Source organism: Rhipicephalus sanguineus, chromosome 5 (assembly GCF_013339695.2).
Source record: "Rhipicephalus sanguineus isolate Rsan-2018 chromosome 5, BIME_Rsan_1.4, whole genome shotgun sequence".
NCBI classification, from domain to species: Eukaryota; Metazoa; Arthropoda; class Arachnida; order Ixodida; family Ixodidae; genus Rhipicephalus; species Rhipicephalus sanguineus.
Window position 1 is genome coordinate 165,415,534 of NC_051180.1, and position 13,348 is coordinate 165,428,881.

The window sequence follows — 13,348 nt, forward strand, 5'->3', positions numbered from 1 at the left end:
TCATTGAAATTTTTTTCGTGACTGGCGAAATGTTCGCTGAGTGAGGTACCGTAGCTACTGCCGAAACCTTGCTGGGAGCCGGAGCTCCCACAATAGCAAAAATGGCTTCCTTCCGGTGTACTCCAAGTTAACCAGCACAAAAGACGACTGAGGAGAAAATACAGGAGCACATAGATCTGGTCCGGCACAATCACCCTTGTGTCTTTCTTGCAATGAGAATGAATCTTTGAAACATTTCTTCTTAACATGTCGCCGGATCACAGTTCAAAGAAATATATATTTGTAGAACTCCTCCGGAAGACAGGCTTAAGCTTGTCACTTCCGGTGGTCCTTTGCTTTGGTTCTACCGTTCTGGGTTGTGGCCACGGGGGCGTTTGTGCTGACGTATGTAATTTCCTATACGAGACAGACTAGCATGACAAAATCTGTTTTTTTTTTTTCGGTCACAATATTTTTTCTGACGTGATGAGTAATTACTTTAGTCAATCATCCGGTAACATCTAACATTTTCCTCACAGTCCACTGTAGTTTAGTGGTTCTTGTTTCATATTTTTCTGAACAACTGCAGCGCCCGATTTATGGCCTATTCCACGTGGCGAGTTGTACCAGGTAGTTGAAGAACCAACCAATGTTGTGTGTTCAGAACGACCAGTGTTGTGTGTTCACAGAGCACTTGTCTGTGTTTGTGTGCGCGGTCTTCTTTTGCGTTCCTTGTCGTCGAATTAGAGGACACTACAGAGAAAAACGATTTTCCTCGTATTAGTAAATTACTCTTTCACGATATCAAAAACACCACGCTTTCCTGCCCGAACACGCCTGAAAGACGAGAAAAGCGCAAAAACAAAAAGCGGGTGGCGACGCCACCTTGAAGTTCACGCACCATATTCCTTGAGGTCATAGATTTTAATGGCGTCTACCGGGGTCTACGTTGTTCTTAATCGTTGGAAATGAAGTTCAATGTCTCCTGAGGGGTCAGAGACTTAACATACCAAGTTTCAGTAAATTCTGTTGAGGAGCCAGTGTAACCAAAATACGAAAAAAACACTTTGAAATCCGCGACGTCACCATCAGAAAATTCGGCGGGAAATTTAAGAGTGAAAATTCGGCATTGATCTCCTCATCTATTAATAAACCTATGGTGGTGAAATTACCGACACTAGCGTTTTCAGAGTATAGTTTGTCAGTGTAAACTAATTCATAGTTTCATTTTAGTGTCCCTTTAATGCAGAATAACTTGTGGTATGACACGCGAGATTGTCCACTGAACCGAAGTGTTAACATTGACGCAGTTCCGTCAGAAGGCGGCTACAACGTCTGGAGCCTGGACGAAGAAGGCACGCTGGTCTCGTGGGCTGTGACCGCTGTCAAGAGCGAGCCCGAGGGATCGATGTCGGACCTGGGACTCGCACCCGGGGCCACGCTCAAACTCGTCCGTGCAGCGGTGTTCCTGGTGCCGAACTTCCTGCCGCCGTGAGTGTGCACCACCTCTAGATAATCACGATGTAGGGTTTCTACCTTTAGCAGGTGGACATTTCCGGTGTCTTCACATGTATGTCGTGATTCGAAAACGATTCGACTACAAGTACTGTCAAACGTGGTTGTAATGAACACGGATATAGCGAATCATCGGTTATAGCGAGCTAGATGCGAACGTTGGCTGGTCACGCTTGATTTCAGTGGCATTTATTCTTTTATAACGAAACCGAAAGCGTGGAGTCGCCGCGACATCGGCTCTAACGGAGAAATAATTGTTCGAGCGAGGCTCAAAACTGGAAAAGTAGCATAAAAAAGCAGAATAAATGTTGAAAGACAACTGAAAACCACATTCTTGTGTTCAATATGGTTGTGGCATAAAAAAATTGTTTAAAATGTGGTTAAATAAGTTGCAGAAATTTTGGCGGAAATGAGCAGTGCGGATGCTGCAGAAACGGCCAAGACTGGGGAGGCACTTGAGAAACTCCCGACGTATGAAACTGCTGAAGAAGAAAAGGTCTTCTCGGGCATGGAATCTGTCAGAAACTTCGTTCTGCCCAGTGCAGGCATGCGTATTTGTATCTAGTATTTTCGTGCGAGCCAGAATGGTTATTTGTTAGAGCCTATTTCAATATCTACTATTACAACGAATATCGGATGTAACGAACTAATTTATGATACCGATGCCACTTCGTTATAACGAGGTTCCATTCTACTTTTTTTCATTTTCGCGCTCCATAAGTGGTCGATGTGTCGTTACACTTACGTCGTTGTCAGCATCGGCGGGTCACGCGTAGTGCATGATGAGTTAGGAACGCTATCCAGTAGAAGGAGTGCTTGTACTGCAGAAGCTTCATTGGGCGTGCGCCAGTGCTGCTGGAATGTTCTGATGGTTAAAACAGACCGCGTGAAACTTCATTCGCCTCTTCTCACCCATTAAATCACAGGCTTAGGTTTTTCTATTTTTCCGGGAGGAAGCGGAATACATTGAGTGACACATTATAAATACGTCAGCTGTGATCGAAATCTTGAAGTTTTTTTACGCAAGGTTCACTCCGGCAGTACACTACAGCTTTCAAATCGAAATGAGATTTTAATTTTAGGGCGGACGGCCAAAATTTTCCGGCTTTTTTAGGCCATTCATAAGTATTTAAGTAATAAAGGGGTTTAATTGATTGATTGATTGATTGATTGATTGATTGATTGATTGATTGATTGATTGATTGATTGATTGATTGATTGATTGATTGATTGATTGATTGATTGATTGATTGATTGATTGATTGATTGATTCGTCTTTATGTTCCTTTGTCAAAAAAGGAGGGGACGGGACTAAAAGCCGCATAGGCGGCTTGACAAGGGTCCCGACTCCCTGTTACATGGCAGTGCAGTGGGCATTCATGAAAATAAATGCAATCGAACACTTAAAATACTATAGATAATCAAAGTGGACATTTATACAATAGTTAAAAGAAGTAGTAGCTACACTTTAGCTAACAAAATAACAATTTATTATTACACACATGACGCAAACATGAAACTGAATGGATACATATATTGGTAGATTGCAAAAATAAGAAACACATCGTTTAACACATCACAAAAAAAAAAACTAAAATAGAGCGTAAATTCTTTCCTGCGTGCTATGTAATTCTGTGGTGATCTTGCCCATACAGTAATGCTTGATATCTTTATTAGATGCGACTAAAGAATCGAAGTCATCATTTAAAAGTAGATTGAATCGTTTAGGCACCGTGAAAGTCAATGACTGGGTACAACCGTATGCCCTAGGGGTGGGTACAGCCCACCGTTCCTTGAATCTGATATCCTTGGTAGATCTATTTTCTTTCAGCTTTGCTAAAGTGATAATGCGGTTTTCTTTATTTCGCAGAAAACTCCGGTACATGAGTGTTAACCTGTAGTAAAATAAACTAAATACACGCATAATATCACATTTAGGAAAAAGTTCAACCGTAGAATAAAGATAAGGTGCATTTGCTATACAGGGTGTTTCAAGAAATGTGTCCAACCTTCTCAAAAATCAGGAAAATGCGATATTTGATTGCTGCCTTCAGAATTGGTTTTCCTGTAGTGGCAAGGATTTTAAGATGGTTAAAGAAATTATTTGGGACTGTAATTAAAAAAGTTAAATTATTAACTTTTTAATTATTGGAGTTAGGTGGTTTTGTCAAATGGGAGAATCGAAGTTCTTCATACCAGAAACCCAACCCAACTTTGAGATTTTGAAAAAGTGACATCTAGTAATAACTACGAAGTAATGAAATTCAACCAAATTCAATGGCGAAACCTAAACAGAAACATGGAAGAGAGCAACTACCATATTCTTCTGAGACGTCCAAAATGAGGGAATGACATTTTCTGTAGCGCTAGGCATCTTAAGATGGTTAGAGACATGACTTGATACAGTAACTAAAAAAGTTAAATTAATTAACTTTTTAATTAGTGGAGTTAGGTGACTGTGTCAAATTGGGGAATTGAAGTTCTTCGTGCCAGAAACCCATTCCAACATTCAGATTTCGAAAAGCGGCCTCTAGTAATAATTACGAAGTAATGAAATTCAACCTAATTCGACGGCTTTCGCTATTGAAAGCCGTTGCATTTGGTTGAATTTCATTATGCCACAGCAATTACTAGAGGACGCTTTTTCGAAATCTCAAAGCTCGGATGGATTCCTCGCATGAAGAACTTCAATTTTCCCATTTGACACAATCACCTAACTCCACTAATTAAAAAGGTAATTAATATAACTTTCTTAATTACTGTCCTAAATGATGTCCTTAACTACCTTAAGATTACTGCCGCTACAGAAAAAGCAATTCTGAAAGCCCCGAGCAAATATCGCATTTTCCTGATTTTTTGAGAAGGTTGGACACATTTCTTGAAACACCCTGTATAACGGATAGCTCTCTTTTGGAGCATATGCAACTTCTTTAGATTTGCGATACCAGTGGTACACCACACAACACTTCAATACTCCAAATGAGTAGATACCAGAGAATTATACAGAAGAATTTTAACTTTAACAGGAAGCATGTGTCGCCCTCTTGCTATGACACCAACAGCGCTAGACATTTTCGATCGTATGTATTCCGTATGTTCATTCCAAGTCAAATGTTCCGAAAAAATAACACCAAGAGTTTTTACATTGGTCACAAACTCTATCAAGTCATTATCTAGATGAACAAACAATGCTTTTGATATTCTTTCCCCTTTGGGTCGATATAAAATTGCTTTTGTTTTCCCTGAGTTTATCATTAAGCGATTCATGTCTGCCCAAGTTTTGATGTCTTTTAAAACTTGATTGGTTGTTGCTTCTAACTCACTTTCAACTGTTCCTGGAATGAATACTGTTGTATCGTCAGCGTATGCGACAAACTGTGCTTTATTTGTTGTATGTACGATGTCGTTAACGTATATAGAAAACAATAAGGGCCTTAGTACGCTTCCTTGCGGGACTCCTTTTTTTAACAGGCCGCTTATAACGTTTATAATTACTAAATGCAGTGATTCCACTCCTGCGCCAACTGCGCCAAAGTGCGCCAAATTGTATTTACTGCGCCATCCTGATAATATCGACGAAATTTGCGCCAAACTGCGCCAAAGTCTCGGGTTTGGGGGCGTCTCCCGGCAATCGCACCGCCGGCGCGTCAGAACATGTGCAGCTCGATTTTGGGGCTGCCAATAAAGTCGCAATCATGGACCAAGAATTATTCCGCTGAATAAATAGCGCTCGCGCGTGCGTTCCGAGTAAGCCACGATGCCATGCACGGTGCCGACGCAGCTTCTGTTCTGCAAGTCGGCTCGACAGCAAAACGCGCTCTCCGCAGAGGCTCGTGACGTCTAGGCCTATCGGTAGCGAGAAAGTGCTACGGCGATTCATCGGCTGACGTCGTCTGTTCCAGAAACGCTGCTGATAGCTCGTTTCAAGCGTCGCACGGCACGTAATGAAAGCAGTGTTCAGTAATAACTACACGCGTGCCGCTAAAATGCCTATCACTTCTGTTTCTGGACATCGCGGAATGAAATCTGGGATCGCTCGCAGTAGATATATGGGACAATATCGAATTTTCCTTGCTCGCGTTTATGGAAGAGCACGCGGACGGTGGAAACGCGTTGACACTTTTCCTCAGATATACCTTATCCATGGGTCTTCATCCAGAACAGCTTTTCGTAATTCCTTCCGCCAGCACGTCCGAGTTTGTAATCACTCTGCGGTAAATATCCCCTAAAAGGTCCTGCCCTTTCGAGCTCACGTGCTAGGGTTCCAATTCGAATTTTTTGCTTGCTTTTTTAAAAATGTCATCTCATTAGTAAAATCATATCTCCTGGTCGGAGCAGCCGCAAATGCGCAGCTGTCAGTAGTGGGCCCGTCGCTGACGGCCCACAGTGAAGCGGCTACGCCATGTTACACGTCCGCCCCTCGCTTTCGGGGGTCAATAGCTAACGGTTAAAAAAACTCAGTTTCGCTAAAGAGCGAAGCAATGAATGCGATACCAAAAAATTGCATTGTGAAACGAAGTAAGACTAGCAGCTAACTCTTTTGGATCCGATCTCGCGTAACTCAACAAAACGCTAGTTGAAGGGAATATGGCCCCTCCAGGAACCGAAGCGTTTTCTTGCTCTCAGTTCCCTAAACGCGAAGTAAGCGTTGAGAGCACAGCAAGTTTACGAGCCGTCTCCTGATGCCTCGAGATAGCGCGCGCGCAAGCGACTGCGCCCTTCGAAAGATGCGCCCCCCCCCCTTCCGCTCCCCTGGCGTCCCTTCATGCTTCTTACGAAAGACGGGCGGGGCGTTTCCTCTCTGTTTGATGAGCAATCGACGGCAGGCCCGCACGCGGGAAGATGTTATCTCATGCGCTGTCCGTGCGGCGGTGACAGACGGCCGGCTAGTTTAATCTCCGCTTCAGCCGCGTTCGTCGCCAGCGCTCGCGAGCTTTTACCCGCGGCTAGAATGCGCGTGGTGATGTTATTAATTTGGACTTTATACGGAAATTACGGCAACGGCGAAGGCAAACATCCGCCCAGAGTGTCCATATAATTGCTATCGCAAGGGTCAATGTACGGGGCAGATTTTGCGCCCCCCCCCCCCCCCCCGTGCGCACGCCTATGCTCCTGAGATGATTTTTTCCATGAGATTTGCAATGAATCGAAATATTTCTAGCCTTCATAAGAGCCCCATAATAATGCTCAGGTGCTTGAATGTTAATGCAATATGCTTCTGTATTGCACTCCAGGATGTAAAATTCGCTGCTCCAAAGTGCTCCCAGATGGAAAATTATCTGCTCCAAAGTGCTCCAAGATGAAAATTCTGCTGCTCCAAAGTGCTCCAAAACGGAAATTTTGCTGCTCCAAAAATTGCTCCAAATCAGAAGTCCTCGGTAGCATCACTGTAAATGTTGTCTCTGGTTTTATGTTTCTTCTTCCTGGGAATTTTTTTCTTGTACATTTTGTGTCCGCATTTATTCGCGCGCGGTCTATTGTCAGTGCACTCAGACTGATTCCCCGAGCACACATCGGTAAAAAAAAAGGAAAGAAAGAGAGAGAGAGAAAAGAAGAAAAACATGATGAAAAAGCAGCTTTTCCTGTTTGTCTTAGTCGGCGTACGTCTGTGAGAACTATAAAAATTGAGCCGTTACAAACTCAACCAACCCTAAGCCTTCGTGTACCTTACAGCGAATCACCTTCGTGACCTCTTTCTCGGTGCATCGACGTTATTTACGCAAAACCTTGTATTTACGTGAAAATAATCTGGGCGTTGCTGAAAAAGAAAGAACGTCCGATAATCCACGATGTTCTCGGCCTTGTCGTGCCGGAACGAACTTTGGATGACTTTCTCGGCAGAATAAAAACAAAAACAAAGATAGAAAAGAAAACAGGCCACGGCGGTGAAATTCGCATCCTCGTTCTCCACGCGTCGCGCTTTGATTTAAGACACTCTCCTTTGTTCATTCGCCGCGGCCCGCTATACTTCGAGAGAAAGTCACGTTCTTCGAATGCGAGCTCGTTATGTACCGCGAGCGCAAGTGCGCGTACGCAAATTGCGCGATTGGACGTGTACGCACTCGAGCACGTCCGCAACCCTGCGAACTCTCTGTACGTACACACTCTATGCATCGCGGTGATTTGCACTGGTGGCTGACTCGTTCGTTTCGAGGCCGTTGGGGCACCTGTGCTCGGATCACTCTCGAATCTTTAATGTAGAGACCCGTTTCCCATACGCCCCGTTCACCGAAGTCATGCAGCCTACAGCTTCAGTTGGGCCAGCTGACTACACAAGTCGAGGACGTACCCCTTCCATCTCAACTGCGCCGCCGTGGCCGGGTGGTTCGAAAGAGCGCGTCGCGGTATTGTCGGGCACGCGTGACGTGTCATTCGGGTCTTGCATTGTATGTGTGTATATGCGTTAACCGGATCGGACCGGGCTGGGCAGAGCGAGCTTCGAGGATCTTGCTTCTTGTCACGCAGGTCGTACGAGGAGGCACGCGACGGCCTGAGGACCTTCGGAGCGGCTCAGCTGAGCGCCACGCGCGTTCTGGTTACCACGGACATTGTGAGTCCTCCGCTCGATCAACTTGCTCGCGTTTGACCTTCGCGAGACACGCGTGGCGCTTTATACCGAAGGACAACACGCCGGCATATGAGGGTACGCGTCGTGCAGTTAGAATGTTGTGGAGAAACGAACGCGGCTGGTTGGGTTGCGTTAAACCGTGTTGATGTCGCCCGTGTGTATATATATGTAAGAACAAGGTCAGATCTCAACGACTATACAGTGAAACTCGGTTATAACGAACCCGCGTAAAGCGAATAATTCTCGATAACGAACACGCGCATTCTGCTGACCGATACTTATGCATGATAGCAGCCATTGTAAGGGACTGGACATTTGGTATATACCTTATCCGCTTCCAGCGCCCTTGAAAGTTCGAAGCCGCCTCGCGCCTTGAAGCTTATATACGCACTTTTCGCGGTGCCGCCGCCGATATTCTGCCTCCTCTAAATGAGATGAACTGGAGCAGGAGTAAATGGATTCCTTTCTCGCGTATTCTCACCATATGAGGATAAGAAGCTCGTCTATGGCGAAATCAACGCACATGTCCGTTTAAATAAGTTCGCTGTTCGTGTGCTTGGGTATAGCGAACCATCTGATATATCGAACGGTTTCTTTAATCGGGCTTATGTGCTCCGCTTTGAATCGTCTAGGGAGTTCTAGGGGGCCGTTCGCTGTGTGGTATCTTATTAGTGGAGGCGCTTTCACGCCGGCAAGTTCACTGGTCGGTGCGCGAGTGAGTGTTTATTTCGTGGCATCATATGTACGCAAAATAATTACTCAAATAAATGTGGTGCGCAAGTGCAGCTATGTGTTCAGAACGTAATGTTAGCAACTATGTGTGCTCATGTGCGCTTCTCATGTAGAAATGTGTCGCCTGTGCTATCATGTATACGCTTTCACGCTTTCCAAACAGATATTTGTGGATACCAGCCACCCGCTTTAAAAAAAATCTCATGAAAGTCAGAAGCTCGACTCACAAAACGTATTTAATTAAGGTCGTCTCATTCGTTTTTGCTATGCTGTGAATATGTGGAGTTTATATACTTGTACACGGCGAAGCGTGTTTCGAAATCCTAAAGAGCGCAACAGCAAATCTTCCGGTCACCGTCACACGACGGGAAAGTGAAGTGACCTTAGCAGGAACATCGCGTGTTACGTGATTATAGAGCGGCACGTCGCTGTCGTCTCGGTATCTGAAGTGGGATGCCTGCAAATTATTGATAACCGCGAAGCGGTACGGCTTAGATTGCTGGAAATCGATTATTCCGGTTCGAAATTTGATGATTCTGGTTCAAGTTAACCTTTATCTTGGATGCACACGATATCGGAGCATAACTTGGTTTAAGATAAGGGACAAGTATTAATATTCAGAAAATCTAAAAAAGAAATCGATTCTGGTTCAAGTTAACATTTATATTGGATACATATGATATTGGAGCACAACTTGGCTTAAGATAGGGGCCAATTAACTGTCGGGATAATTAATGAAAATTATATTTGACGAAGCTCAGTGAAATATTGTGAGCAGCTTGGATCACTGCGGCACCTGGCGGAGCATGTCTCAACCAGGCGCTACTTTCTGCGTGGCCTCTGAGATCCGCTTCGACATCGCGCGAATGTACTTTGTCCTTACAGATTTATTTCCGTTTCTTTCAACTATGTTTTTCTGTGCAGGGAGTGGTCGTTCACTTGGACTTGTACAAGGCGAGGACGTCACCGAAGGTGTTCAAGCCGAAGCAGCGCGTACGTAATAAGCAGCAGGGCGTGTTCTTTGCTTGCGCGGTTTAGTCTTTCGATTTTCTTGGCGCACTGAAGCGAGGACACTCACAGAGAAGATGGGCGATTGTCTCCTCGCAGCTAAGAACGTTTTTCAAAAAAAAACTTCCACAACTATTAGATAGACTTGACAATCGCCCATTGTAGGAGGAAAAGGTCTTAGGACACTGGCCGAGACCATACTCGGCACGGAAGGCTTCGTGAGCGTTGTTGCGTTTGCGCACAACTGGTCTCAGAGACAGACTTTAAGCAGTGTCCTTTATTGTATTATTGTTTTTTTTTTCCTTTTTGTAGCATCTCTTTTCTATCATCTTTTGTTCCCCTTACCCCTTTCCCCATCACAGGGTAGCCAGCCGGTCTGAGAACTGGCTAACCTCCCTGTCCTTCCGTTTTTCTTTTCCTCCTCCTTTCGATTTTCGGAGCAGTGTACATGCATAAAGGCTCGTTCACACGGGCGACTAGCCCTGGTCGCGCGACCATTTGCGACTGCAAGTGAAAAAGCGACTCAAAGCGACTGATGTTCACACCTGCGTGCGACCTATATATGTCGCCACATAGAATTCACGTCTGCTCGTATATAGCTCGCATTGCCATTGCCCCGTAAAATAAGGTGACGTCCTGTTCCTGCGCATGTGATTGGCTCAGAGCTTTGCGCCTGCAGTCGCGCGACTGAAAAATCGAGCAGCGAGCGACTGAGTCAAAGCAGTCGCTTTGCGACCAAAACGGCCATTTGCGACCATTTGCTACCAGTCGCTTTGCGACTAAATTAGTCGCGCGACCGTTGCTAGTCGCCGGTGTGAACGAGCCTTAACTGTGACTGAGAGGACCACGCAGGGAAGTGAATATCACACGCTTTGAGGGACTTATGTTATGCTTTGTGTTATGCAACGATTCAACGAACATCTATTCTCATAGTCTTAGGAAATTGCGTATCTGGTTCTCCACCAGTTCTTTTTTTTTTTTTGATGTCCAGTATTTATCTTTTTTTTTAAGTTTTAGAAACTGTAACCATATAGGTCACCATGTTTGTATAACTAGAGCAAAAGCCAGTGCTTGTTAGAACGTCGCGAGGCGACGGTGGCATTTATGGTTATTTAAGTAAACCTCCGGAGAAACTGTACAACTGGTTGCAGTATCACTGAAAGAATAAGCGCTGAAATTGACGCGCCCAAAAAGAAGAACAGACAAGGACTAGCGCTTCCTTTGTCCGTTCTCCTTTTTGTGCTCGTCAATCTTTAGCGCTTATTCTTTCAATGTTCATGGATAACCAATTAGCCCAGCAGCCTGTTCTGTTGCAGTATCACCTCGACCGATCCCGAAGGTGACCACACTGGGAAACTTTGGCAAATTAATATATATATATATATATATATATAATATATATATATATATATATTTATATATATATATATATATATATATATATATATATATATATATATATATATATATATATATATATATGTGTGTGTGTGTGTGTGTGTGTGTGTGTGTGTGTGTGTGTGTGTGTGTGTGTGTGTGTGTGTGTGTGTGTGTGTGTGTGTGTGTGTGTGTGTGTGTGTGTGTGTGTGTGTGTGAGGCATAGGAGGAAGCGAAACATTTATTGGGCACCATATACATGGAGCTAACGGCCATCATGAGTAGAAGTAGATGCGAGATGACGTGGTTGATAATAGAGGCCAGCAGAATTTCGACGTTTGGGGACGCATGTGTGAGTAGCCCATCAGTGGTGTTGTCAGATGAAGAACGCGATTACATGTGTTGGCGATAAACGGTTTTTGGTTAAGCAACTAGGATAAATGCGCTCGCGTGGTGAATGATATGGTGTTGTCACGTCTGTGATGTACGCGCGTAGCTTACAGTTTATGGTTGTGAGAGCTATGCACACGTGACGTATGACGTCGTGAGAGTATATAGACCAACGGGATCAGCGAGTAATTAAACAGCTGTTGAAAGTTAGCGCTGTGTTGTGTCGAATGTGTCTGTTTTTTTTCCTTGGCCTTCGCTACCATCAATTGCCATGCTATACCAACAATCCCCAAATTGCCACCCTCATCGATTACTCTTCCGTTTTCAGCTTGGGCGGCCCAGGAGTGCTGTATTGCATTGTCGCCACATCACCGGTCCTTCTTCCTCGTGAGCACACGTTCATACTCTCCTTCTCGTCGTGCATATTTTACATTCATATTTACATTCCTTATTCGTGTTTTTTCCGAAAGCACAGCGTATCTGTAACCTGACTCCTCTGTCACACTCTGTCTTTTCTCCTCCCCCTCTCCCTACAGAAAACTCCCGATATATTTCAAGGTCGTTAATGCATTAGTGTTGTGCATTGTTCAACTTGTTACGGCTCAATCAATAAGAGCCCCTTTGGTCGTTCGTCTCTAGTCTTTATAGTGTTCTAACACGTTATAATAAGCATTAGTGCACCCTATTCACAGTTTTACTTTCTTAAGTGCGGAGCACTTTAGAGGCCGGGCTGTCGTATGCTGTCGTCGCTTGGTGTAACACAGGCAAAACCACGTGTAAAATTTCAAAAAAAAGGGGGGGGGGAAACAAGCGAGAAATAGAAAGAGAGAGAAAGGGGGAAAATACGAATAAAAATATAAATAAATAGAAATAAAGAAATAGAGAAAAGGACAGAAAAAACGGAAAAAGAGAAAAAGAAGGAAAGAGAGGAAGAAAGAAAGAAAATAAAGAGAAACAAAGAAGGCCGCCCAGCTCTGCACTTCCTTCAGGCTTGGCGCCACTAGTACGCAGCTGCCTTAACTTTTTTTTTCTGTCATGTAATCGCGCTTACATAGGACGCATATGTGCACGAATGATTGGATCTGTCACACCACTGGCGATATGCAGCTTTGTGTCTCCACGTTTGAAATTGTACAGATAGCTCTCTCTTTCTCTTCCTCTCCCTCTACGTGCATGTGTGCGCGCGCTACTGCTCTTCTTGAAGATGCTATACGCTTTCTATCGCAGGTTGCGAGCAGGAGTGGCGCTCTGAGACTGCACTTCCTCGAGTACGGTAAGTGTTTGTAATCTACAAGAAACGTTTCAGTAAACTTGTAGCTCTGTCGTCGAACAACGCAATGAGTGTGCCCTGCGCGGCAGACGCACGACTTGCAAACAAGTCGCGTTATTATTGTTAATGGAGCGACTCTCCCAACTCTCCCGTGGCCCAGTTCGATGAGGAGGAGGGGCAACAGTGCGCTTGACCCCCTCCCCATAATTGGGGCCTGTGTGTATATATGCGCAGCTATGCTGCATATTTCCTATTTTTGGTATTCTCCCTTGTCGACAGAGCAAGCCGTATGGGAGTGGGACCCGCTGGAGAGAACGGAAACTGGAGCGCTCCTCTGGAGCCCCTGCGCCCCGACGCAGTTCCACGTCACCACTGCGGCTGGAGAGGTGGCCACCTGGCACTTGTCGACGAGAAGCGATGGCCCCACACGAGTCGCCACGTTTCCCTCTTCCAGGTACGTCACGACTCCTGCGCAGTGACCGCTATGACACTTTGACTGTCGTTGCGGA

General features: G+C 44.8%; 1 protein-coding gene across 1 annotated transcript in view; it reads left to right on the forward strand.

Annotated features, from left to right (window-relative positions):
- The window catches only part of LOC125758652 (cytoplasmic dynein 2 intermediate chain 1-like), a 48,788-nt gene that overhangs the window by 21,058 nt on the left and 14,382 nt on the right, over window positions 1-13,348 (forward strand). Inside the window, exons 6-10 of the mRNA XM_049416077.1 lie at window positions 1,229-1,470; window positions 7,960-8,044; window positions 9,719-9,787; window positions 12,797-12,842; window positions 13,119-13,293. Of these exons, the coding sequence (XP_049272034.1) occupies window positions 1,229-1,470; window positions 7,960-8,044; window positions 9,719-9,787; window positions 12,797-12,842; window positions 13,119-13,293 (617 nt within the window). The remainder of the gene's footprint in view (window positions 1-1,228; window positions 1,471-7,959; window positions 8,045-9,718; window positions 9,788-12,796; window positions 12,843-13,118; window positions 13,294-13,348) is intronic.